Here is a 22,051-nt window from a genome sequence, read left to right as displayed (position 1 = left end):
ATGCTGAGTAGCTTTACGTGAATGGTAAGTAGTTAGAAAACTAAGCCATACCTCCTCTGTTGGAGATGTCTAGTATTACATATGACTGCTGATATATAAGAGGATTTGGGCATGAATCAACACTCGGCCTATCTAGAACAAGGAGGTCTCCAAATTAATGGCCAGTAGTAAAGAGGTAAGACTGCCATATGTGTCTGATTTGTAATGCAGACTTGGGTGGGCTGTTCGCTTTCAATCGGCCATGTGGGACGTACGCCCTGCAGTTGACACTCGCATGACGCCGCGGGATAGAACAATCTACAAGTCACACACAAGGGCGTATTGTCATTAGGATTTCAGTGGGCTTGGTGTAGACGCCTAAAGCGGCCGCCAAGTAAAACCTCAGTATCACGCACTAGCATACACTGTTCAGCGTCCCAACCCGAGCTTCGCATATTGGTCGGTGAACTCCCTATAAAGCTTGTCCAGCGACCGGAGATTCAACGGATCTTTGTCATTGTCCTGATCCATGAAGCAGAGCATATTGTGGATTTCGAATGTGATAGCCAGCATATACCCGAGCTCGGCCTCCGCGAGTATCTGCTCTGCTGTATCCGAGTCACCTGTTTTCTCGTTCCACTGCGCCGCATATTGGTCGCAAAAATGCCGCTTTTCCTCGTCTGAATAAGGTCGACAGTTGGCGATTTGGCTCTCCTCGTTGAACCACTGGAACATCTTTTGCAGAAAGTGTGCACCGATATCAAACGCCCGGTAGTTGCGAAAGACGAATTCGAAGTCGATAAGAACAACTCTGCCTTCTCCCACTTCTGGACTATTCCTCACCAAGACGTTCATGAATTGGAAATCATGGATGCACCATCCCTCTTTCGCTCCGATGGATTCCAGTTTATCTATAACCCGTCGAAGTCTAGACACAAAGTCATAATCCACGAGATGATCCAAGCAGACGCCCCCTTCATGAGCCAGTCTCCTCAGCTTGTCCTTTCCATGATACTTGTCAAGCTCCTTAGTGACAGTATCATAGTATGTCTGGACTGAATTCTTCCTCAATAAGGTCGTATCCATAGCATGGAACGTAGCAAGAGCTCTCGCAACATCGGCTCGGATCTCGGGATTTTCAACGTCCTGTGGTACCAAGGTACGTGCATCCAAGTACTCATCGACCCTGCCGAAGATTCCATTCTCACTTTGGAAAAAGCCAAGCACTTTTGCGCCATGGCCAGATTGGCCGTACTCGTAGGTCAACTGCGCTTCTTCGGACTTGCTAGGAACTAGATGCTCGAATACTTCGATCTCCCCGTCAAGTTCACCGTGGATCTTGAGAAATACCTTCAATGGCTCCAAGTGGGATGTTTCGCCCGTTGTGTTCGGTCGCTCCACTATACAGTTGGTATTTGCGTATCCGGTAGTGCGTGTCACTGTGAGGGTGTCTGAGTCCACATGCGGCCATTCACGGGGTAGAAATGTGCTGATGATGGTTTTTGCTGTCGCCTTTGGTAATAGGCTATCATGGCTATTTTTTGGGATTGTCACAGGGATGGTTGTGCAGGATGCCATTCTGTTGGGGGGAGAAAAGCAGTGTAGTTATGAAATTATGGTAGCAAGGTCTGAAAGATATATCTATTCTCTAAAGAGGCTTAATCTTAGATAAGACGATCTGCTACTATCTTTGATCATCCAGTCATGGTGACATTGTGTCATGCCATTATTGGCTGAGAACGTGGCAGTGAGGATAAGGCTGTGCACATGGTGAGTCATCAGCGCGAGCCTAGGCAACAACCGTTTTTGCTTCTTATTGTCGCCCTGCTTATGCTTGAAAATAATCATATGATTCTCGATTTCACATATGCATCACATATATATATCATTAGAACTATCATAAGTGCTACTGTGATAGTAATAAATGCTGGGTCTCCCTAACACGTGTAAGGGCGGCTTATTGAGGGCGTGACATTGCAGGGAAAACTGTACTCCATATGAAGATTGTTGCTGTTCTTAGATGGTAGGTTGAGTAATTTTGGCTAATCATCGGCGCGGGCGCGGGAAGGTGCCTCGAGTGAGAATGGGGCTGGGTGACCATTCTTGTGTGTAAGATATTAATATATAGGTCGCTCCGCTCAAACCGTTTAGTACTTATGAGGTCGGTTTGGCCGGGGAAACAGTCAGCCTCTGGGTGAGAGGATAAGAAAATATAAGGATAGCCAGTGTCCAGGCTCATTGGAAGATGAAGTATAGTACATGCTCGCAAAGCATCAACTGAGCCTTCCAAAGTAAGAATGGCAGGAGTTGCCAATATCTAAGAGGTAAATACCAGCCCCTGCATGTAAGTGATTCCCATATGTAGGAGACACTGCCTCTAACGCATTCACTTCGTCATTGCATAATCAACATAACCTCGTCTTGGTAGTATTTTACTGCCGTAGGCACCCCCTCACCCACCAACAAGATCTCCAAATAGGCGATTTACACCCAAATAGCTATCTTTTCCGGTTAATGCAAGATAGGGGTTGAGGGACTCAAGGCCTATCGCAACTTTTATTTTCACACACAACGAGGGATAAATGGGATATCAGATCCTAAGAGCCTGGGCTCAAGATAGTATTAAATTTTCTTCGAGACAAGCGATTCACTACATTTACGGCCATACTATGTTAATGCAGACCGACAATAGGCTATTGTCCGCTGAAATAGTATATAATCAGAGATATAGTCCAGCGGCCTGGGTATGGCGATGGACCGTCACCTTAGACAGACACAGAGAGAAGCTAAAGTTTTTTTGCGACCGTAGGCGGGGGGGTTCGATTCTCGGTTTTTTTCTTCATGCTTTTCTTTCCTGTAGGAATGGCTCACCTGCGTCATATGTGTGAATCATGATTTGTACTGCCATACGTTGCGGTTACCGCCTGCATGTTCCCGTATCTTAAGTCTGGTCATTCAAACTATGATGCTGGAATGACAGACTACGCTTGCAAAGCTGATAGTAAATACCAAATTGTCTTCTACTATATTTCTCGCAATATCTCCTAGGCGATAAACAAATGCACACAAAATCACATAGCCCCCGGGTTGCGCCTACCTTATAAGGAACAATCCCAGCTGTCGGAGTATGTGGTATGCCATTAACACCTATGCCAAGCAAGGTTTAGCCAACACTAGAACATCATGACGTGGTGCAAGCTCCGGCTATCGTGATAAGAAAATTAAGAAATTGTATAAAGAAATATCAAGGCATGTCCTGGCAACGGGCTGAACCCGCCATGGTCTCGGAATCAGCATGAAAGGCGACATTCGACATTCATTTGTTATACCCACTTTCCACCAACATACCTTGGCAGCTCTCTGTACATCCAAATATGTTAGCTGCATTTGAGATACACATACGTCTGAGCTGGAGAAAGGGATCTAAGAACCCGCCTACACGAAATCATAGTGAGTGCACCATGACCGAAATGGATGGTTTCAAGATTAACTGCTCGCTGCCCAGTCCATCCTGGGGTAAGCTTTACGATCGTTCCCTTTATGACGTAACTGCCTGGAATATGACTGTCTTCATTTTAAGATGAGCTGCTCTGACAGCACTTTCCGTTAGAAGTAGACAGGGTTGGAGTCTGCGGCCTAGAATTGGAGGTTGGAGACCCCGACTTGGCATGAGGATGATACCTACGTGAACCTGTGTAGCAATCCACAACCTTCAACTTCCCACATTGTTCACTGACTAGAAGCAGAAGATTAGATGTCTACACAAAATACCATGTCACCTGTATCACAAAGCCAATTCCCAACATCCACCAGCGGCTGGACCCTCGTTGGCACTGCTCCCGACGACGGCTCTGGGGCTCTAGTGTGGAAAGATGAGCTCGAGCTTCCCGAGCTTGGCCCAACTGATGTCCTGGTAATGGATATCCGAGTATTGCTTGATGCAAGGTAGATTGGGAATATTATTCTCCTATCCCGTGTCTGCATATGCCAAGATACATGAGATTCATGCCTTTTGGAAGGTGCCTCCTCCGCTACCCGCGCGATATCTGAGCCCTGGAGAAGGCGCTGCACCTGAATGCAACCGGGCAATTTCCGAACTGCCCGTTCCGGATTGTTCCTGTCGTGCGTGCTATAAAAGATCAGCATATCGTGTATTTAGTCGTGGTGGGGCTCGTGAGAGTAATCAGGAGCAGCTATCGGAGCCGGTCCAAGTCTTGAGATTTGATCTTGGAGAGTATTTGGAGACCAGTTCACTTGGGGTTGGGGCGACCTGGTGATGAGCACACTCTCTTCTCCCCTTTTACAATAAACAAAACGGACCAGAGGAAACAACATCTTGTTGTTTGATTCAATAAACCAAGAGTAGAAGTATATATAAACCACTTCCACTATTCACGAAATCCAAAAGAAATCGAGAAGTCCACACCTCATTACTGTGATCCGCCATGTCTTGAACAAAATACTGGCTCCCTTAAGCAGATACATGACTCAAAGAGCAAAGTTGATAACAGGCCGATACCTTATCGTCCTCTCATTCATGTCCTCGAACGCCCTTTCAATATCTCCCAGTGCGTACTGCTTCGTTAGGCACTTGACGTCCTGGATATGCGCGAAGTCAATCGCTTCACTCGTCTCAGCAGCAAAGCCAGATGACCAGGTACGGACTTGCTTTCCATAGACGATGAGTGGGGTGAAGTCAATTGTCACGCCGTTGACAGCTAGACGAACCCTCGGTTAGTAGGAACTAAGAGAAGGCCGTGGGGTACAGGGATGTAGCGTACGAGCAATGAGGAGGATAGATCCACCAGGCGCCAACGCTCTGGTCATATTCTTTACCCTGCCGACATCAATAAGTTAGCCATTTGGAACAGGAAAAATGAAGGGAAAAAACAAAAAGAAAAAAAAAAAAAAAAAAAGAGTACTCACAACTCAGGGCTGGGACAAAGAACAACCACCAAGCTCGCCCGTCCCTCCCTCTGCAGCACCTCCACCGCATCCTCCCTCTTCGAATTTACGAATAAATGCGCCCCCAGATTTATCGCATCGTCCCTTTTCTCCTCACTCTCGGATACCGCCACAGTTCGGTACCCCATCTTCCGCGCATACTGAATGGCAAGGTGTCCCAGCCCGCCGATGCCGCAGATGGCAACTGTGTCCCCTTGCGGCACGTTGCTTTTGCGAATCGCATTGAATGCCGTGATACCGGCGCACAGAAGCGGCGCTGTTGACACGGGGTCCCAGCTTGAGGAGATGCGGATTGCGGCTGAGGCGACCAAGGTGCAGTATTCCGAGACTTGACACATGTTAGCAACACGTGCTACATTTTGAGTCGGTTGAAGTCACGCACATCCGCCATTCCTCGTCACTCCATTGACTTCGAGATTCGCGCACACCTGTGGCATACCCCGCGCGCAGGCCTTGCATGTGCCATCATTGCCCCCGTGCCAACCGCCGCCGGCGCGGTCGCCGAGCGCCCAGTCCTTGATATCTGTACCAAGGGCGACGACTTCACCAACGACTTCATGGCCGGCTACGAGGGGGTACTCTGTGCTGGGACATGGTAAGCAATGGGTTGGCCAAGCTCAAAGCATAGGGTGGAACGGGCTGCGGACTTACATGAAGTCGAACTCTCCATTTTGGGTTGCGACGTCCTGCACGGTTGGAAGTAGCAAGTTAGTAGTGCAACCCCCAGGCTGCCTCATTGTTCGTTCAAGATAGTGTTCAAGGAAAGGACGCATACACTGTGGCACACACCGCACGCCAAGGAGCGAATGAGAAGCTCGTTCGGTTTTGGCTTCGGCACGTCGACTTCTCGCAGTGCCCAGGAAGCTCCAGGGCCGTCGAGAACAACTGCTCTGCATCTAGCGGGGATGGGTTGAGGAATGGACATGGTGGTTGTTCCCCTTCGACGGTGTAAATATAATTGGACTGTTGAATACAATGCGTCTGAACACTGATGGGCTCACAGAACAATTGATGCTCTCTCGACTCTAGGCCTTGCTCATGACATTTCTTGTCTTTATGTAGCTGTTTACTATACCTCATCTGGCTCTATGACATCAGGGTTGGACATGCGGTGCATGCGGCCCGCATGGGCCGTAGGGACAAGGATGCCAGGGAAGGCTTTATATCCTGCCTTGGCTAGAGGATTCATAGCTGCATATGAAATCATCCGATGATTGCGCGTGACGTGTTTTTTGTGGGATTATCGTTCACATTATTGGCTCTACTACAATATCAATGTTGTCTGCCGATGTAGGGAAGGTGACTAGCTTATCATTGCAATTGGATAAATTGGTTTCTACCGTTCTGGAAAAGCCTATCCGGCCAGTAGCGCGCCCAGCGGTCAGAAAGCGCTTATCTGTAATGTTGGAGACCACAATTCTATCCAGCCTTCCATCCGGGTAAACTCTCAACAAGAACTACGATGTCCATAACAGCACCGACTGTTCACATGACTCCTTGGCCACCTACATGATGTAGCGACCGATAAAGGTGCCTTTGGCTATAGCCAGATACTCTTTTGTCTCTGAGAACAACCCTTACCACAGTTGCAGCGGTTGTCTCCATCATACCGCTAGAACAATATCGGCATACACCTCTCCATTGTTCCCCATTTGGTGACATGGTCGCTAAAAGTCTGAAGCAATGGATGTTAATCGGCATTACTGGACAGTAATAACTTTCCGTCTAGTTTTAAAATGGCAATCTGAAAGGGGATAGGACACATGCCTCCTTTCAGATCGTAAACCTCTGTGTCAATTACCCATATGTGTCGGGGCCTACTCTCATTATGCTACTTCAAAGCTTTCAGCTCGCCCGCGGCATCGGATACAAACTTCGGTATGCATTATGAGAGTACAATATTTGTAAGGTTCGATTCTAGAACGAGGTGATCTATAGATTCAGAGTTGTAGATGCAATATCTCGAGCCAGGTTTGTCTCTTAAAGGACATACGGGAATACCGCACTTTCTGACGCCAACTACTAAGTCGAATTCTCAGTATGTAGCTTTCAGGAGGCTCGTTTGCTGCTTGAGCAATTCTTGCTTTGGATTAATTATCCAATTCTTGCACTGTACGGGCGGCTTCTCTTAGCACCGAGTCAGCGCTTATAATACCCTTGCTGGAGTTTCGATTGCACTCGTCTATATCGGATTCTCCACATTATTGGCCAGTGCTTTTGTAAGATAACAACTCTTACAATTCAATAAGAATTGGACCAATTGGCCTAGTGGTTATGGCGTCTGTCTTACATAAGCAACATAATTGTTACATAAATGTGAACACAGAAGGTCGCAGGTTCGATCCCTGCATTGGTCAATCCTTTTTTCCCTTCCAGAAACTTTTTTTGTCCTCGACCTTCTTACAAGGACTATTAGAGGACGGCAAGGCGTGGTAATAATGGCTCTGTCACAACAGCCGCTCGCTCTTTATATATTCTGTATGGTATCATCAAGCTTTTGAGAGCATAAATCAGAAGACGTTGCCCTCATCATTGGATACCTTCCCAGCGGTCCAAAGATACATTGAGTACGACAGCCTGAAGAATATGCTGCCTAAACAGGCCAAATAACTAAAAGTCCGTGTCTTTCACATATAATAACAGGTTTAGAGAAAGAAAGGAAAACTATCTACTCCCCTGGGTTTGAGCCACTTTATATATCTTTGGGACTCAATACCTGTTCGGCAGGTTCCTCCTAATTCTGTTACTTGCCTCGCTAACTTTCTTTCTAGTAATCCGGTTCTTCCCGTGGGGCTCTCGGCCTGTCCCGTCTTACCTCCTGCTAAGTTCTGTTTCTTGATTTATCTCTCAGGAAGTTGCCATCAGCAATGCTTGGAGATTGGTGGGTCACGTGATATGGCATGGGATGACCCGGGTCTCACATTAAGTAGATTGTGGCCAGATGTGCTTCATGGTTCAGAAAAAACATATATTCTAAGCCAAGGGCCGACTCAAGTGACTACTGTCTACTTTGCTGGCTATGATGACGTAGGCAAAAATCAGGAAGCGAGATTTATTAATGGAGACTACCAAGATAAGCCACCTCAACAAACTACACAAACCGGCCTTATATATATGTAATTGACACTGAATCTTTTCAACTCTGAATGGGTGACTAACTTAGCTCCTCTTAACTATTAGAGCTTCGTAACAGCTAACTCAAAGTATAGATATTACAAAGATAATAAATGAACCAATAATCAGCTTTTTGGTATCTTGAAGCAAGTTGAACATATTGAGAATAATATACAAGTTAACTCAATAACAGACTATAATCCTACTGTGATCAAAGATTCTATAAAAATGCTGTTAAGTATTTTATAATTTTCTACATCCAGGTATGAGCCTCTAGAGTAATACTATCACACTGGTTAGTATATAGTGATTTGGAAATGATCTCTCCTTGTATAGAACTTGGGCCGGTCGCTGGCGCGGTAGGGAACTATTTTATTGGTAGTAATGCGACAAAGAGCCCACTGTAGAGAATAACAGATGGACTCTCAGGCTACAAATAATATAGTACTACATCACAGATTCATACAAGAGCATGTAGCCTAAGTATGGCTAAACAGACAGGAGGTCCCGTTTTTCACACCCCGTAATCATATGTGCTCGACATCGTCCGATGGATAGATGTCCCGTACTTCCGTGAAAATGATAGGCTGGACAATGTGCGGCTTATCGCTTAAGACTTGGAGACCCCAACATATTTTTGTTTTTCCCCAATCAATGTGACTTCTTTAAGGATTAAAATATGTAGATTAGATCGTATGGGGGATTGATAAGAAATGATCGCAAAGATACGGACTCTGTTGTCTGCTTGATTACTCACATCGTTAAAGCATTCTTTTTCTGCAAGATACTATTTGATACCAATTGCCGCTGTGCCATAATTCTGCATAAGCTGTGTTTATACCTCGCCGGTAAGATATTTTGTCGGCTTAAATGATGTTACTCAATTCTACTCATTTGCAACTTTGTGGCTAAGAACCTGTACACCTTGACCTGGACAGTCAATGGGTGGGAAGTTTATTGAACGACGTAAAACCAACAAGTTCATATACAATACAATCACTAGGCCTTTGTACAATTATCCATTGACAAATTGATATCAACGAGCTTGACAGCCTAATGCTATCATGATTTGTACTATCATTGATACCGCAGAGAAGGGTTTTTATCCCGTCTCAGGTCTCAGGAAACCAAGGGGTGAGAGATAACCAGCATGAGCCATGATTGACGAAAAACTCTTCACGTTATTGAATGACCAGCCTATCAATGCTCCGATTGGCAGATAGGTGAAGTTAGAAAACTTGGGTACCTGGAGGACGGAATTGGAGATCTCCAACCTCCACCCCACTATCTCTCCAAGTTCAGGCGGCCACACAATAGTGTGTGGGCACCGGGCCGTCGTCAGGTCTTCTTCAACGCTTCACTACGGCACAGAGAGCATGAATATGATGTACTATAATCCTTTTATCTATCTATCCCGCTACCTAGCCGGTATCGGGTGCCATGTGGCCTCCACCACTGAAGCGTGAACGGAAATTTTAGCGGAAAGTTTAACGGGATCAGCAAAAGAAGTAACTATGCGACGAATTGTATTCCAGTGCCTTATCACTTTTACTGGAGTATACCTGCACGTTGCGGTTTTGTATTTATGCGGGCGGTATATATTATGGTTTGGAAACGGTATAAAAAGCGCCCTGCTACACCCATTCCTCTCTGCTATACACACCTTTCCGCCTGACAATCATGCTCCTGGTATCCGTTGCTACTCTCCTGGCCACCGTTGCAGTCACGGCTCAGGCCGCGGCTGTCGCGCCAATTGCCTCGAACTCTCGTATAAAGCGTGACTAATGCGACTGGCTTTGAATGGGATCCCGAGAACTTCAAGGTTGCTGCCGTCCGGAAACCCCCGGTTGGATTTGTTTACCATGCCCTCTCCGACGAATCGACTTGGTGGAACTACGACCTCAACGCAACCATCGCTCAGTCGGTTGAAATGATACACCAGGCCGCGGCCGAGGGCACCAAATTTATCGCCTTCCCGGAACTCTACTTCCCTGGGTATGTCCCATCCCGCATTCATGCAGACATGCATAGGGCCCACAGCTGAACCCTGATGCACTCTAGCTACCCTGCCTTCCGCACTCCCAACGGCCCCAAGGACTTCGAGCAATATGTGTCGCAGACCATGGAACCCGACAGCCCGGAATGGAACACGCTCATGCAGGCCTTTGCCGACACCAAAATGTACGGCGTTGTTGGCTGGGCCCAGAGGGCCAATGACTCGCTTTTCATGACCCAGAGTCTGGTTGGCCCCTTGGCCAAAGGTTCCGCCGGAACAATTTGGAAACATGAGAAGTTCCGTCCCTCTGGCACAGAGCGCTCCCTCTATTCCGATGGCCTCCTCGACACAATCCGCGCGCAAAAGCTCCCCTTCGGCACCGTCTCCATGCTTCAATGCTGGGAGGTGTGTTGGCCCACCCACAGTGGATAGTTTAATGAAGAGACTGACAATCGCTTTGCAGCACGTATATCCCGAATCCCACTTTGTCGGTTCTGCCCAGCCTGCCAACCTTCACGTTGCCTCCTTCCCGTACGTACCCATGCCTTATGCTGTTAGACATCGACTAATACCCACAGATTCGGCAATGACGTCCCCGAAGCAGACGGTGCAGCTACTCCCTATGCTTACTGGCGTGCCGCGGCGATCGGATACAAAGCCGGCGCTGCTGGGTCGCCCGTCATGATTCTTCCCACCGCCGGTGCCGCGACGATCTTTGCCGCCCAGGGCTCCCCGATCAATGAGTCGCTTTCTAATTCCAAAGAATCGACCGATTCAATGCCGTACATTACCGCTGTCTATAACACGACTGCGTTGTGGCAAGATACCTCGTACAGCGTCAACGCGTGGTACAGTTATGGCGCTCTGAAGCACATCATCGAGGGTCTGCCTGATGGAATGCCGCGTCGTAGCGGCCCCTTCTTTGGACGCATTCTCTTTACCATCCAGCAGTTTACCAGTGGCTATATCTGGCCCCCAACCCTGTCCTGCACTCCCACCTCGAGGTGGCCGTGCATCCAGATCTGGCCGGAGCGCGTGGAGAAGGACTTTATGGCTTGAGTTAGTTCAAGTTCGTCACATAACTTTGAAGTGTTCAGAACTATTATTGACGGTTGTAGTTGCCTAAAAATAATAACATGACAATACGTAGGCATGATAACACGCTGTGAAAATCTGGCAGTGGGTCGGGCTTTAGTTAGACGATCCTTCAATCAACATACTATGTTTTTGCCAGATGTGCGATGCTGTGTTTTAGCTTAGGAGTATGTACCATCCTCTTAGTCCGATCCGGAATTCGTTCTCAAATGATCGGAAAATTAGTTATAAAGTTATGATATCTATCAAGGTAAACATAGTTCGCGTCGACTTGAATAGTCTTTGTCAAATAACGAAGGAGTGGGTATAGTACACAAGAGGAATATAACTTAAAAGACAAATCTGCTGAGTATGGGGGTTGTAATTGTCAAATGACCACTTGAATGTATATACAATATCCTTGATTCTGATTTAGATTGAGTTTCTATCGCATCAGAATATCCACATCCCAAGCCCAATGCTTTCATCCATAAAGGATGAATCATAAAGTGATAAAGTGTTCGACAAATTAGCTCGTAGGTGTAATCCAAATCTACTGACATCTCCCTTCCGGAACCAACGGCTTCGATAGGTGACGATAAAAGGGACCATGCTTGGCTTCATGACTCCGACCGAAGTTGACACTATATCATTCCACTACTTGTTCATTCACGTAATGATCAATAATGTTACAATTGACTTCGAGGTACCCGGTCATGCGAGGCACCCATAAGCTCAATGCTTTCGCCCAATCAAAATATCCCGCCTATAGTCAGAACAGGATGGTTAGCACGACAAGCCCACAACCTTACTGATAGAGTGAAACACTACCCCAAAGATAATAGGCAAGTATAGAGACCGCATTACTACACTTGCCCATGCAGTTACATGGATGGGATGAAGTGTTCTGTCTAGTGTAATCATGAATGTATGATTGTGGATGCTGTAAGTGAAGCCAGCCTGTATTAGCATTGCTGGTATATCCCGAATGACCAGCTCAACACAGTTCCTATCTTACTACCAAATATGTGTTTCCGCAGGCCAAAGAGCAATGCACTATGACTACTGATCATGTTTCTGATTCGAATTTTCCACTTCTCCCTTTTCACTATTGCTCACAAACTACAATACAGGCTGGGCAGTAAATATATATGCTCAGATGTACGAGCCGGTCGATAACTTCTGATTCAAAAGAAGGGGATAGAAAAGGAAAAAAAAAAAAAAAAAAAAAATCCTAAAGAATTCAAGACCTTCTGGCGGAGTGGAATCGTTGGAGATAATGCCAAGAACCTTGGAAATTGGTCGGGGTTGAGCGGAAATGACGTTCGCTTGGCAAACTGTATTACCAAGTGGGTCAGACCAAGAATAAGCTTGAGGGGAAAACAATCCCCACATAGCATGAGCATTGACGGATTAACGCCTAATTTAGCTCCATTCAGGAGCATATTCCTCCTAACGCTTGTTATTAGCCCTAACGGGAAAGGCATGCTGCGATTTTCAACCATGGATCCGCAAAGCATCCACCATTTATTAATGACCTTAATTAAACCGGCCGAAGAACCAAGCTTGTAAATTAATATTAATGATAACCCTAATGTTTCCTGCTGGTCCTTACATATAGCTTTCTAAGCAAAAGGGATAGGTCTATCAAGAATGGACACTTATGATGGCCACAGTTATGAAAGATCACAGGACGATAGCAAGGACTAGCGTGTCTGCTAAAACAAAGTTGGACCATAATGGTACACGAAAGTCCCAACCATCCGCCATGTTCGCATTCTCATAAAACACCAGCCTAATATTTTCATTATGCCTCCTATTAGAACTTTTAACATGCTGCAGGACGTCGAAGGGCTTGAAGTGTGCAGTGCGGCGACAGTTACCCAGGTGCTTGGCTGGACTAGTGAGAAAGTGAAGCGATTTCTGGAAGAGGTGCGCCGGGATGCGATGAAGAACGGGGTGCATTTGATGCATAACTTGTATTTCTTTCCTGTCTATTCTTCTTTGTCTTCTTTTACTTTTGGGCAGGCTGGAACTGGTCGGCGTCTATGTGTTGACTAAGATGCTGCAGCCAGGTCGTGTATGCGCAAGGCTATAGCATGCTTCGCTCTGGGGATTTTGGGAAGAAGTGGAACACAATTCCTTATTCTGAAGTGACCCAAACGATAATCTAGGGATGAGTAGGTGTTATGTCTGTTCTATGATTAGTCCGTTTATGCCAAGCACAGTTATTGTTAGAAACTTTAGCACCGACAAGGAATGGTCGTAAAGAAAATAATTTGATAGACCGCAGTGCTGCAATCGCGTGATCTTACTAGTGTATAGATTTTTAGTGACTGTAGGGATTTGGTGGGATCCATGTGGCATTTACTACTACATGATCGAATATATATATAATCTTGCTGCGCGCGTCAAATGTTTTGTAGCAACTTAAACAGGCTGAATTTGTTCTGATACTTTTCAAGCCACATGATGCTAGAGGATCCTATATATTTAGGGAGTATTCGAAACACTTGCACTTAATTGAATACCCCGTGGCTTGTAGTAGGCAGGGGAGTAGGAGAAGGTCTCAGAGAAGCAGAAGTTTCCACATCCTCATCCGGACCATCGTTTACAGCAGGCTGGAAGATGCCATCGGTATTTTGGCAATGGCTCACATAATTCACTGTCACCTTGCAGCCATTAGATAGCAGAGCGTGACCACATATCTTGCAACCACCACCGGAGGATTGCATGATATGGTCGTAGTGCCTAAAGTCAAAGTAAGTTCCAGTTTATTATCCGGGATTAACATTGAAGAGGAAGTGACTCACGCTGCCAGCTCAGCCCCTGTCATTTCGCAGTTATCTCCCTCGACAAACACACCGCATCCAAATCCTGCGTTCATGCCGTCGGTATAACATGTTCCAGAGTTTGTGTCTTTCTTAGTGGTGCTGAAAATAAATTAGAGGGACATGAATTATTCTGGTGTGGATCATGATCTTACCCGTAGGTCACCGTGCCTAATAGGTCATCCTTTGCCTTGTCGCAGAAACTCCGTAGGTTCGAAAAGGTACCGCAGCGCGAAGATCCCTTACAGTTATAGCCTGTTTCCGACGCGAAGGCAGTAGTGGAGGTCGTCGTTGAGGTCGTCGAATGAGTCGTAGATGTACTCATGGTGCTGAACGTGCTGCTGGTGCTTGTCGACGAGTTAGTGTCATAAGCCATGGAATAGTAACTGCTAAGGTCGTCCAGTATCATTGTCCAGAGGGCGGGGTCTTCAGACACGGTTGAGTCCACTGCAGTAATCGTGCCCTCCGTCAGGCCATCTCCGGTTATTGTGCTGGTGATTGTGGAAGGATTCGCTGAGCATGCAGTGATAGTGGAGCATTGGCTGGTAACGGTAGTTATGGAGTATGTAGAGGCTGGAGTAACGAGAGTGCTGGAGATATACTCGGTACATCTGTCTGCCTCCCTTGAATCACAGTCAGTGTCCTCTGAATTGCACTTGTCTCCGTTGCATATGCCGTTCGTGCAGCCCGGACCACTGCAGCTAACTACACGGCAATTCGGACCTGTGCAGGTATGCGTTGAGGAAGAACAATCGACGCCGATACAACCCCAAGAGAGGCATTCAAAGCCAAAGCATGCCCCCTCAGCGTCACTTCCACTATCATCATCCCCACTATCGTCTCCATCATCTCCGCTGTCGTCACCACTATCATCTCCATCATCACCACTGTCATCCCCATCATCTCCGCTGTCGTCTCCGTCATCCCCATCATCTCCGCTGTCGTCTCCGTCATCCCCATCATCTCCGCTGTCGTCTCCGTCATCCCCATCATCTCCGCTGTCGTCTCCGTCATCCCCACTATCATCTCCGCTATCATGTCCGCTATCATTCTCATCGTCATAACCATTGCAATCAGTGCCAATACAGCCATGATCCTTGCACTTGCTTCCAGTGCAGTGCCCATCCTTGCAGTCTCGCCCACTACATGCAGTAGGAGTGCAGTTCTCTCCCACGCACACCCGATGTTGACAATCAGAGCCAGTACAACCACGCTCAATACAGAGCCCCTGTCCTGTGCATTTTCCATTGACACATCCTGGGCCCGAGCACTTGTTTACCGATGGTGGGTCAGTATCCAAGGGATCGATAAATCCCGAAGAGCTATTTTTACCGCAATCCGTTAGGCAGGGTCCATCGCAAAAGTTGCTGCACTTGTGACCACAGTTGGCAGTACATGTTGGACCAGGAGGGCTGCCTTGATTGAAAGTGACATTCGGATATACTGTGCCCCCAGTCGACCACGGCCAAGGAGGGATGTGGATCACCCGCGTACCCAGTGGGGAGTGAGAAATGCCTGTTTCATTTAGTGGATTCGGGTCATCGATGACTGTCACGGGGGGTAGGTCGATGCTGGGGATTAAGGTTCCATGTGCAGAGGTTATGTGTGGATTGGTGATGTTCCAATTATAATAGCTGATGGTTCCGATCGTCACTGGGGGCACGGCGATGTTGGTGGGCATGATATAGCGGGTTGTTCCCGTGCTGACGCCAGTGGATGTACCCGAGGTGACGGTCGTCGTGGTATTCCAGACAACCTCCAAGCTTGTTGGGTACGACTCGGGCGAAATCACTGTCGGGCTGCCAAGGATATCCTGAGGAAATATAATGTCGACAGGGGCTATTGCAGTTACAGTTGGCGAGGTAAACACCTCCGGCCCCACATAGACGATACCAGTGCCATCACTTCCTCCTTCAGTATTGGCACCACCCATGCCGGTGTCGCTAGAAGACATTTCGTTCGGATTCTTGAGAGACCCAGGCCCACCCATATCGAGAGCCCAGCTGAATAAACCTCCTAGACATTTGCTATTGGCAAAGTCTGCCTTTTGCTTCAAAGTGCGAGCATTGTCAAATGAGACCCTGTTGCAATGTTACGGTCAGACCAAGCCACGCGGGTGAGTGATGCAGACAGAAATTACTCACCATTGATTTCCGCTCCATGTCATCCAGTTCACTCCAGATGTCTCATCATACTTAATATTGACTGAATAGTCTTGAATGATGCGATTGATCTCGTAGTCTGATAGGATTCCACTAGTCTGGGTGCATTCTCCAGCAACTCCCCCACCAGTGCTGTTGTTTGCAGTATTGAAGGGACACCCCGGAGTATTGCATGAAGGATCAGCCAACGTGAATGACCGTCCATAGAACCCCAGGCCGAGCAGAACTTTGCCAGGGTCAATTCCATTGCGCCACAAGAGATCAAGTCCAGAAGAGATCTCTGTGAATGAAGTTAGCTTGTTCAAGATCAGTATTACATTACTACATTCGTATAGGATACCCTACCGGTAAGGTTGGTGTGGGGGTTCACGTCAGAACTCGTCCACTTGCTTTTGCCGTCCCAAGTACCATGAATATCATATGACATGAAGTTGAAATAGTCAACGTAGGGCTCCATCCCCGTAACATTGAAGCCTTTCAGATACCCTTGTTGACTGTTAGCTGAAAGTACGTATATATCGCGATGACACGATAGATTATCTGTACTCACAGTAGGAAGATGGTATAGTGCAAGTAAGACCGTACTCTGTTCCCAAAGCGGCTCTCATTTCGGAGAGAAAAGTCACGAAGTTATCGGTATCGGTCGATGCGCCACCACGATCCTCGGCAGCGGGATATTCCCAGTCGATGTCAATTCCGTCAAACCCATACTCGGACATCATCGAGAGCGCTGAACTAATGAAAGCCTTGCGTGCCCCTGGAAATTGTACCATGTGGGAAAATACCTCTCCTCCCAGGTCCCATCCCCCGACAGAAATGTACGTTTTTAACGACGGCTTCTTCTTCTTGAGGGCAGTGAACCTTGGCCAGTATTCCTTATCCTTGTCATGGGTCGTGGTGATGGTAAAGTCAGACGTACTGATGCCGGCGAAAGAATAGTAGAGGTGCTATGTGTGGGTGATGCTTAGGTAAATGTCAAGACAGGAGGGGCTGAATGAATGCGTACGGTCCACGGATCAACATTGATATTTTCAGGCAAGACAACATCACAAGGGTGGGTTGGGTTCCAGCCTTCATAGTAGCCAATGTAGACGGCCTCGCTAGATGATGCAGAACATGTACTAACATGCGGTGTAATCAGTAGATGCCATGGTAATAGATTTGGCCAATACCTACGGTTCTTTGATGGCGTCGCAGCCATTCTGGCATCCGCTGCCGCAGAAGTCATCAGTGGTACCGCAAAAGCTATAGTGAGTCAGCAGAAGGCAAAACTTCTAGCAAGCGAGTGAGAATACCCATATTTGGAACAGCAGACATTAAGAGGACAACTTGCTCCAGGCGTTGCAGCATATTCTGGGATACATGTTAATGGACCCCAGGGGCACATTCCAAACAGCGCGACATACCTCCGCATTCAGCTACTGCATGGCAGTTGGAGATACAAACATCAACTCCACAAAAATTTTTTCCAAAGCCACAGGATCCATATTTTGAACAACACCCAGTGTCGCATGGACTAGTTGCTGAGCAGGAGCCTACGGCTGCTTGCACCGAAGGAAGCACACTCAAGGCGCTCAGGAACAGCCACCACGCGTTTGTTAGTCGTTGCATTGCAAAAGTCCGCACAGAGATTTAATCTGCTCTCTGGTCGGAGAAAGCTGACTATGGCTTGATCCCTATTATTTCGAGCGGCTTTTATACTAAGCTAAGACGACAATTTCTATTCATGGGTGTCCACTTTCATTGTCGCCGTTCATCTTTACGGGTGCAGTAAAGACACCAACTGAAAGCCGTGACCTAACCCATTAATTCAAGTATTTACTTATTTGATTAATGTTCTCGATTTTGCGATATCGGACTGTCTCCATTCGATGTCCGATCACTTCGGCTAACGGTAACCGTCGGCCACCGATGGAAATTGGCTGCTTGGCATAAGCACTAAGCCCTAATGTATTGAGGGTCCGGGTCCTTCCGATTCTATTGAGGACCCTGAGCGAGCTAAGCTTCTAGTGTCAACTTCTGAGAGCGGGTGTACGCCAAATCATCACCAGGTGGGGCCACTAATTGAACGGTTCTTGTTTTCATCTCCACAAGGAGCTGTTAGCAATGCAACATAAGACTTTCAAGATAAGAGCACTATGCAGGGGCACAGCCATTTAATCAATATGGCCAGAAAATGGCGCACCGGACCTTTATCCGTACCTGACTCTTTTTTCAGCTTTAATTTATACCCTGTCTCCTCCTGACCCTGCGTCGGCATAGTCCACATTGATTCAATGGTTGGTTACCCCACCCCCAGTACTGCTCTTGCATTAGGAGTGAAACCTTCCCAATGAGATATGGTGGTACCTGTACAATAATCCCTTCCTTCCATATTAGCGGATGTCCGTCTTCCGCGAGACATCAGGAGCAATATGCATGTTCTGGCCCTAGTGAGGGAGATGTGGAGACATATCGGAAATTTGATGCACTTGGGAGCCGTAACAAACCGAGCACCTACCAGGAAGGCCGGAAGGCGAAAGGCGTACCCGGAAAAAGCGTACTTGAGATTCTCAGTAGTGTATCGCACTATGGGAATAGCAAGACCATGCCCCTCATACCATAGAAAGGGGGGCATCATCCGGTTCGTTTATCAAGCCAGCCTCCTTCCCTATCTGAGTGTAGATGTGACTTTTTTTAACAATTTTGTCGGTCATTAATCCAGTAGCTCATTCGGAAAGAAGACTATCCGCTCACTCAGACAAGCTTTCATTCTACTACGTTCGTTCGTCCATTTATTCATTCATTATATCAAAGTAATTTTAGGGTTCACTACTACTATGTTTAAACGCGCTGCCACTGCAATGGGCCTTTTCTGGGCGCTATTGTTTTGCCATTCCCTAGCCTTCCCATTTGAGCCGTTTCCTACAGATACTGATGTTGTCCCATCCGCCAATGTATCCGACCTCCTCCCGAAGCATCTGGTCAAAAGAGCATCACGGTATCCCAGAGTCAAGTATGGCCCCACCTGCAGTGCTGAGGAGCAGGCCTATATAGATACTGAGTTAGATGAGCTCCAGCCAGTGGTACGGATATTATATGTCTTTCCCACTCGGTGCAATGATAGACTACTCACCGCTGGCAGATGATCCGTGTCATGCGTCAACTCCGAGATATCCGAGCAGTTATTAGAGAAAAAGAACAGCCAGCCAACTGGGGAACTCGATTCGCTGATAATGACCGGATCTTAACCTCCTGGGCTTCAATGATGGGAAGAACTAGATTTAATTATGAGGTTGAATTGAAAGAAAATCAAGATAACCTGGCTTCATGGACGATGACTTCACGGAATATGCAATTCATGATAAGTCAGTTGATCTCACGACCCTCCAAACATCGCGCCCTGAAGGAGAAAGTCTGACCATTGGAGGTTCCATGATAGGTGTCTACAGCCGTATCTACAACGCCTTACGGGATAGAACGCTGGCACTTACCATCCACTGTGGTGATGAATTCTATGTCTTTGATAAAGACGTCAGTACCAAGAACACCCGTTAGCGTTCCCCCTTCAGTGCCACATTTCCCTTTCCCTGCCTGACGTACAAATCCAAACCAGGTGTATATCGAGATACCAGATCGACAGAGTTCCAGCCTTATATGATATTGCCGGAGCCCGGAAGACTATGCCACGAGAATGGGGGTGGCAACGGATGGCAGATGTGGAACAAGCTCACTGTAGAAGACGAAATTTGCATCTGCCCGAGGGTTTTCGACAATGCAAAGACGTCGCAGACTCTGAGCAGTTTAGACAATACTGTTGACAGCCTTAAAGGGCGACATGTCGATTATATCAAGAAATTCACCGCAGCAGGCAGTTTACTACACGAGCTATCCCATTGCCGTGGCATCCTTGGGGACGACCAGACCAGTAAGCTGTCCCGGTTCTCACGAGAAAAAGGTTTTTTTTTCCCGGACGAACTAACCGGGAGGATAAAATCTCAGAGGACCTAAGGCTTCGACCTTTCCCACTAGGTCCGTTCATCGATGGGTATCAACGAAACGGCGTCTGGGCCGTGTCAAAAATTGATCCAGCTGGGGCTCATCGCAACGCAGGTAATACAGTCTCCGCCCAACCACCGTTATCTATGTAAGGATTCCCGGACTTTGCTGACAGCTGGGCCAGACAGTATCACGTATTTCGCCCTAGCCATGTATTACTCCGCCTGTAACTGGTCGCGGGGAATTTGCGGGGAAAAACCCTTTTGGGACTTTTGGAGTCAAGATAAACAAGAGTATATGGATATAGATTATTCTACGTGAAGTAGTCGGGTTAATCGTATCGTTAACTAGGTAGTTAGCTGGTCAGGGCCACATGGCCCGGCTGGGTAAATATATTCTGTGCTAGTTAGTTCATTAGGGAGCTATCTACGTACTAATTAGTTAGTTAGTGGATTAGTGGGCAGCAACTAGTCCATCGGTCGGGCGCTTCTTTAAATGACTGTTGGCCCTTCCTCACCATCCGCCACCCCAGTTTCTTGCAAAACAACTTGTTACTACGATGGCGTCCCTTAGCAACCTCCCTTTAGAACTTTTACGCTGGGTGGCTGAATACCTAACCACCCAACGCGATATCAGTCATCTGATGCAGACGAATACGCGCCTGTATCACGCGATGCACCCTATTCTCTGCGAATACAATGTTCAACATGATGAGAGCTCCGCCTTACCTTGGGCTGCCCAAAAGGGAGAGACTCGCTTGGTGACCAAGCTCCTAACTGCCGGGGCCAACATTTCTGCCTATTCTCCCTCTCCCCGGTATGTGGAAAGGAAGGTTCACAACAGTAGGGACATCGATCCGTGGGCCAAGAATAATTCTTTGTTATACGCAGCCCAGGGGGGCCACACCGCAATCCTCAAAACACTTCTTGGGGAGACCCGGTCGGGCCAAACGGCATCGCCGGCACAGTTGCGGTCGGTCCTGCATTGGGCGCTGCGCCAGCACGATGAACAGCTAGTCGAGCTGATGTTTGCTCACAAGGCCCCCTTGGATCCTGCAACAGAATCAAGCGGCGCCCCATCTGCCCTCGGAGTCGCCGTGGCCGCCAGCTACAACGCCATCCTCCCCCGACTTCTGGCTCTTGGCGCACGTCCGGGGCCTCATGAGTGCCCGTGCCCAACCGAGCGGGCCATTTTCACCAAGCAGCCGGAAGTTATACGGCTGCTGCTAGATCATGGCCTTGGCCTATACGGTGATAATGCGGTTTGTCACCTTGCCCATGAAGACGATCGCGATACGCTTCGGCTCTTGCTCGCATACGGCATGGATCTGGTGAATTACGGTTCGGCAGCCCTATTCACAGCTATTCGAGACGGCCACTACGAAATGACTGAATTGCTGATCGATAATGGGGCCATCAAGGATGTATGTTGTGAGCTGTATCCGCCGTCTGGTCTCTTTCTCGGTACTGCGTATAGCGCGGTTGCTATGGCTATATTGTATGAGCGGCTTGACATCCTGAGGCTCCTCCTCGACAAAGGCTTCCTTCCCGGCCCACGAGACTTGGAACTTGCCACTGAAAGGAGTTTTACTGAGGCTGTGTCGCTTTTGACACCTTTCGCAGAACGCGACCTACATGACGGAAACGTTATCAACATGTGGCACGCCTTTGGATGGGACCCTAATAATCCCAGGCCCCGGGATGGATCCATGTGGGATATTAAATCTCGCAGTCAGGGAATTATTGATACTTCTGGAACTAGAGAGCCAGAGCCGGAGAGCTTGTGGGCTACGGCTGTATCTAATGATGATTACAACGACTCTGACGGTGACTACGATTCGGAACTCGAACGAGAGTATTGGAGAAACAGCGAGTATGGTAGAATCAACGTGTCCTATTAACCGCAAGACAACTCAGCAGCAAAGGCAAGGAGGGTTCAATTCTATATTTACA

At 47.6% G+C, this 22,051-nt stretch overlaps 6 protein-coding genes and 1 non-coding gene across 7 annotated transcripts; 4 read left to right on the top strand and 3 right to left on the bottom strand.

The window, feature by feature from the left end:
- Positions 1-408: 408 nt before the first annotated feature.
- Positions 409-1,557, bottom strand: AtWU_06872 (putative choline kinase; the record flags this gene model as incomplete). Its single annotated transcript, XM_035501981.1, has 1 exon — positions 409-1,557. The coding sequence occupies one exon, from the start codon at positions 1,555-1,557 to the stop codon at positions 409-411; it is 1,149 nt and encodes a 382-aa protein (XP_035357874.1).
- Positions 1,558-4,467: 2,910 nt separating this feature from the next.
- Positions 4,468-5,869, bottom strand: AtWU_06871 (alcohol dehydrogenase; the record flags this gene model as incomplete). The annotated part of the gene is made up of 6 exons (XM_035501980.1): positions 4,468-4,697; positions 4,761-4,816; positions 4,906-5,272; positions 5,327-5,529; positions 5,596-5,630; positions 5,720-5,869. The coding sequence occupies 6 exons, from the start codon at positions 5,867-5,869 to the stop codon at positions 4,468-4,470; spliced, it is 1,041 nt and encodes a 346-aa protein (XP_035357873.1).
- Positions 5,870-6,772: 903 nt separating this feature from the next.
- AtWU_06870 (carbon-nitrogen hydrolase) lies at positions 6,773-11,113 on the top strand (the record flags this gene model as incomplete). The annotated part of the gene is made up of 5 exons (XM_035501979.1): positions 6,773-6,822; positions 9,835-10,053; positions 10,120-10,459; positions 10,518-10,585; positions 10,633-11,113. The coding sequence occupies 5 exons, from the start codon at positions 6,773-6,775 to the stop codon at positions 11,111-11,113; spliced, it is 1,158 nt and encodes a 385-aa protein (XP_035357872.1).
- On the top strand, positions 7,199-7,301 carry AtWU_t180. The gene is made up of 2 exons: positions 7,199-7,235; positions 7,266-7,301. It is a non-coding gene; the product is annotated as a tRNA-Val (tRNA).
- A 2,534-nt stretch (positions 11,114-13,647) lies between the features above and the next one.
- Positions 13,648-17,471, bottom strand: AtWU_06869 (bacteriodes thetaiotaomicron symbiotic chitinase; the record flags this gene model as incomplete). Its single annotated transcript, XM_035501978.1, has 9 exons — positions 13,648-13,879; positions 13,942-14,061; positions 14,115-16,040; positions 16,104-16,401; positions 16,467-16,607; positions 16,672-17,068; positions 17,128-17,242; positions 17,298-17,366; positions 17,437-17,471. The coding sequence occupies 9 exons, from the start codon at positions 17,469-17,471 to the stop codon at positions 13,648-13,650; spliced, it is 3,333 nt and encodes a 1,110-aa protein (XP_035357871.1).
- A 1,469-nt stretch (positions 17,472-18,940) lies between these two features.
- On the top strand, positions 18,941-20,251 carry AtWU_06868 (uncharacterized protein; the record flags this gene model as incomplete). The annotated part of the gene is made up of 5 exons (XM_035501977.1): positions 18,941-19,186; positions 19,246-19,468; positions 19,543-19,653; positions 19,717-20,028; positions 20,133-20,251. The coding sequence occupies 5 exons, from the start codon at positions 18,941-18,943 to the stop codon at positions 20,249-20,251; spliced, it is 1,011 nt and encodes a 336-aa protein (XP_035357870.1).
- Positions 20,252-20,658: 407 nt separating this feature from the next.
- On the top strand, positions 20,659-21,999 carry AtWU_06867 (ankyrin repeat protein; the record flags this gene model as incomplete). The annotated part of the gene is made up of 1 exon (XM_035501976.1): positions 20,659-21,999. One exon carries the CDS (start codon positions 20,659-20,661, stop codon positions 21,997-21,999), a length of 1,341 nt encoding a protein of 446 aa, XP_035357869.1.
- Between the last annotated feature and the right edge of the window lie 52 nt (positions 22,000-22,051).

The sequence above is a fragment of the Aspergillus tubingensis genome, assembly GCF_013340325.1.
Source record: "Aspergillus tubingensis WU-2223L DNA, scaffold_8, whole genome shotgun sequence".
NCBI lineage: Eukaryota > Fungi > Ascomycota > Eurotiomycetes > Eurotiales > Aspergillaceae > Aspergillus > Aspergillus tubingensis.
The sequence above is the reverse complement of the archived record's forward strand: the minus strand, read 5'-3'. Positions and strand labels throughout refer to the sequence as shown.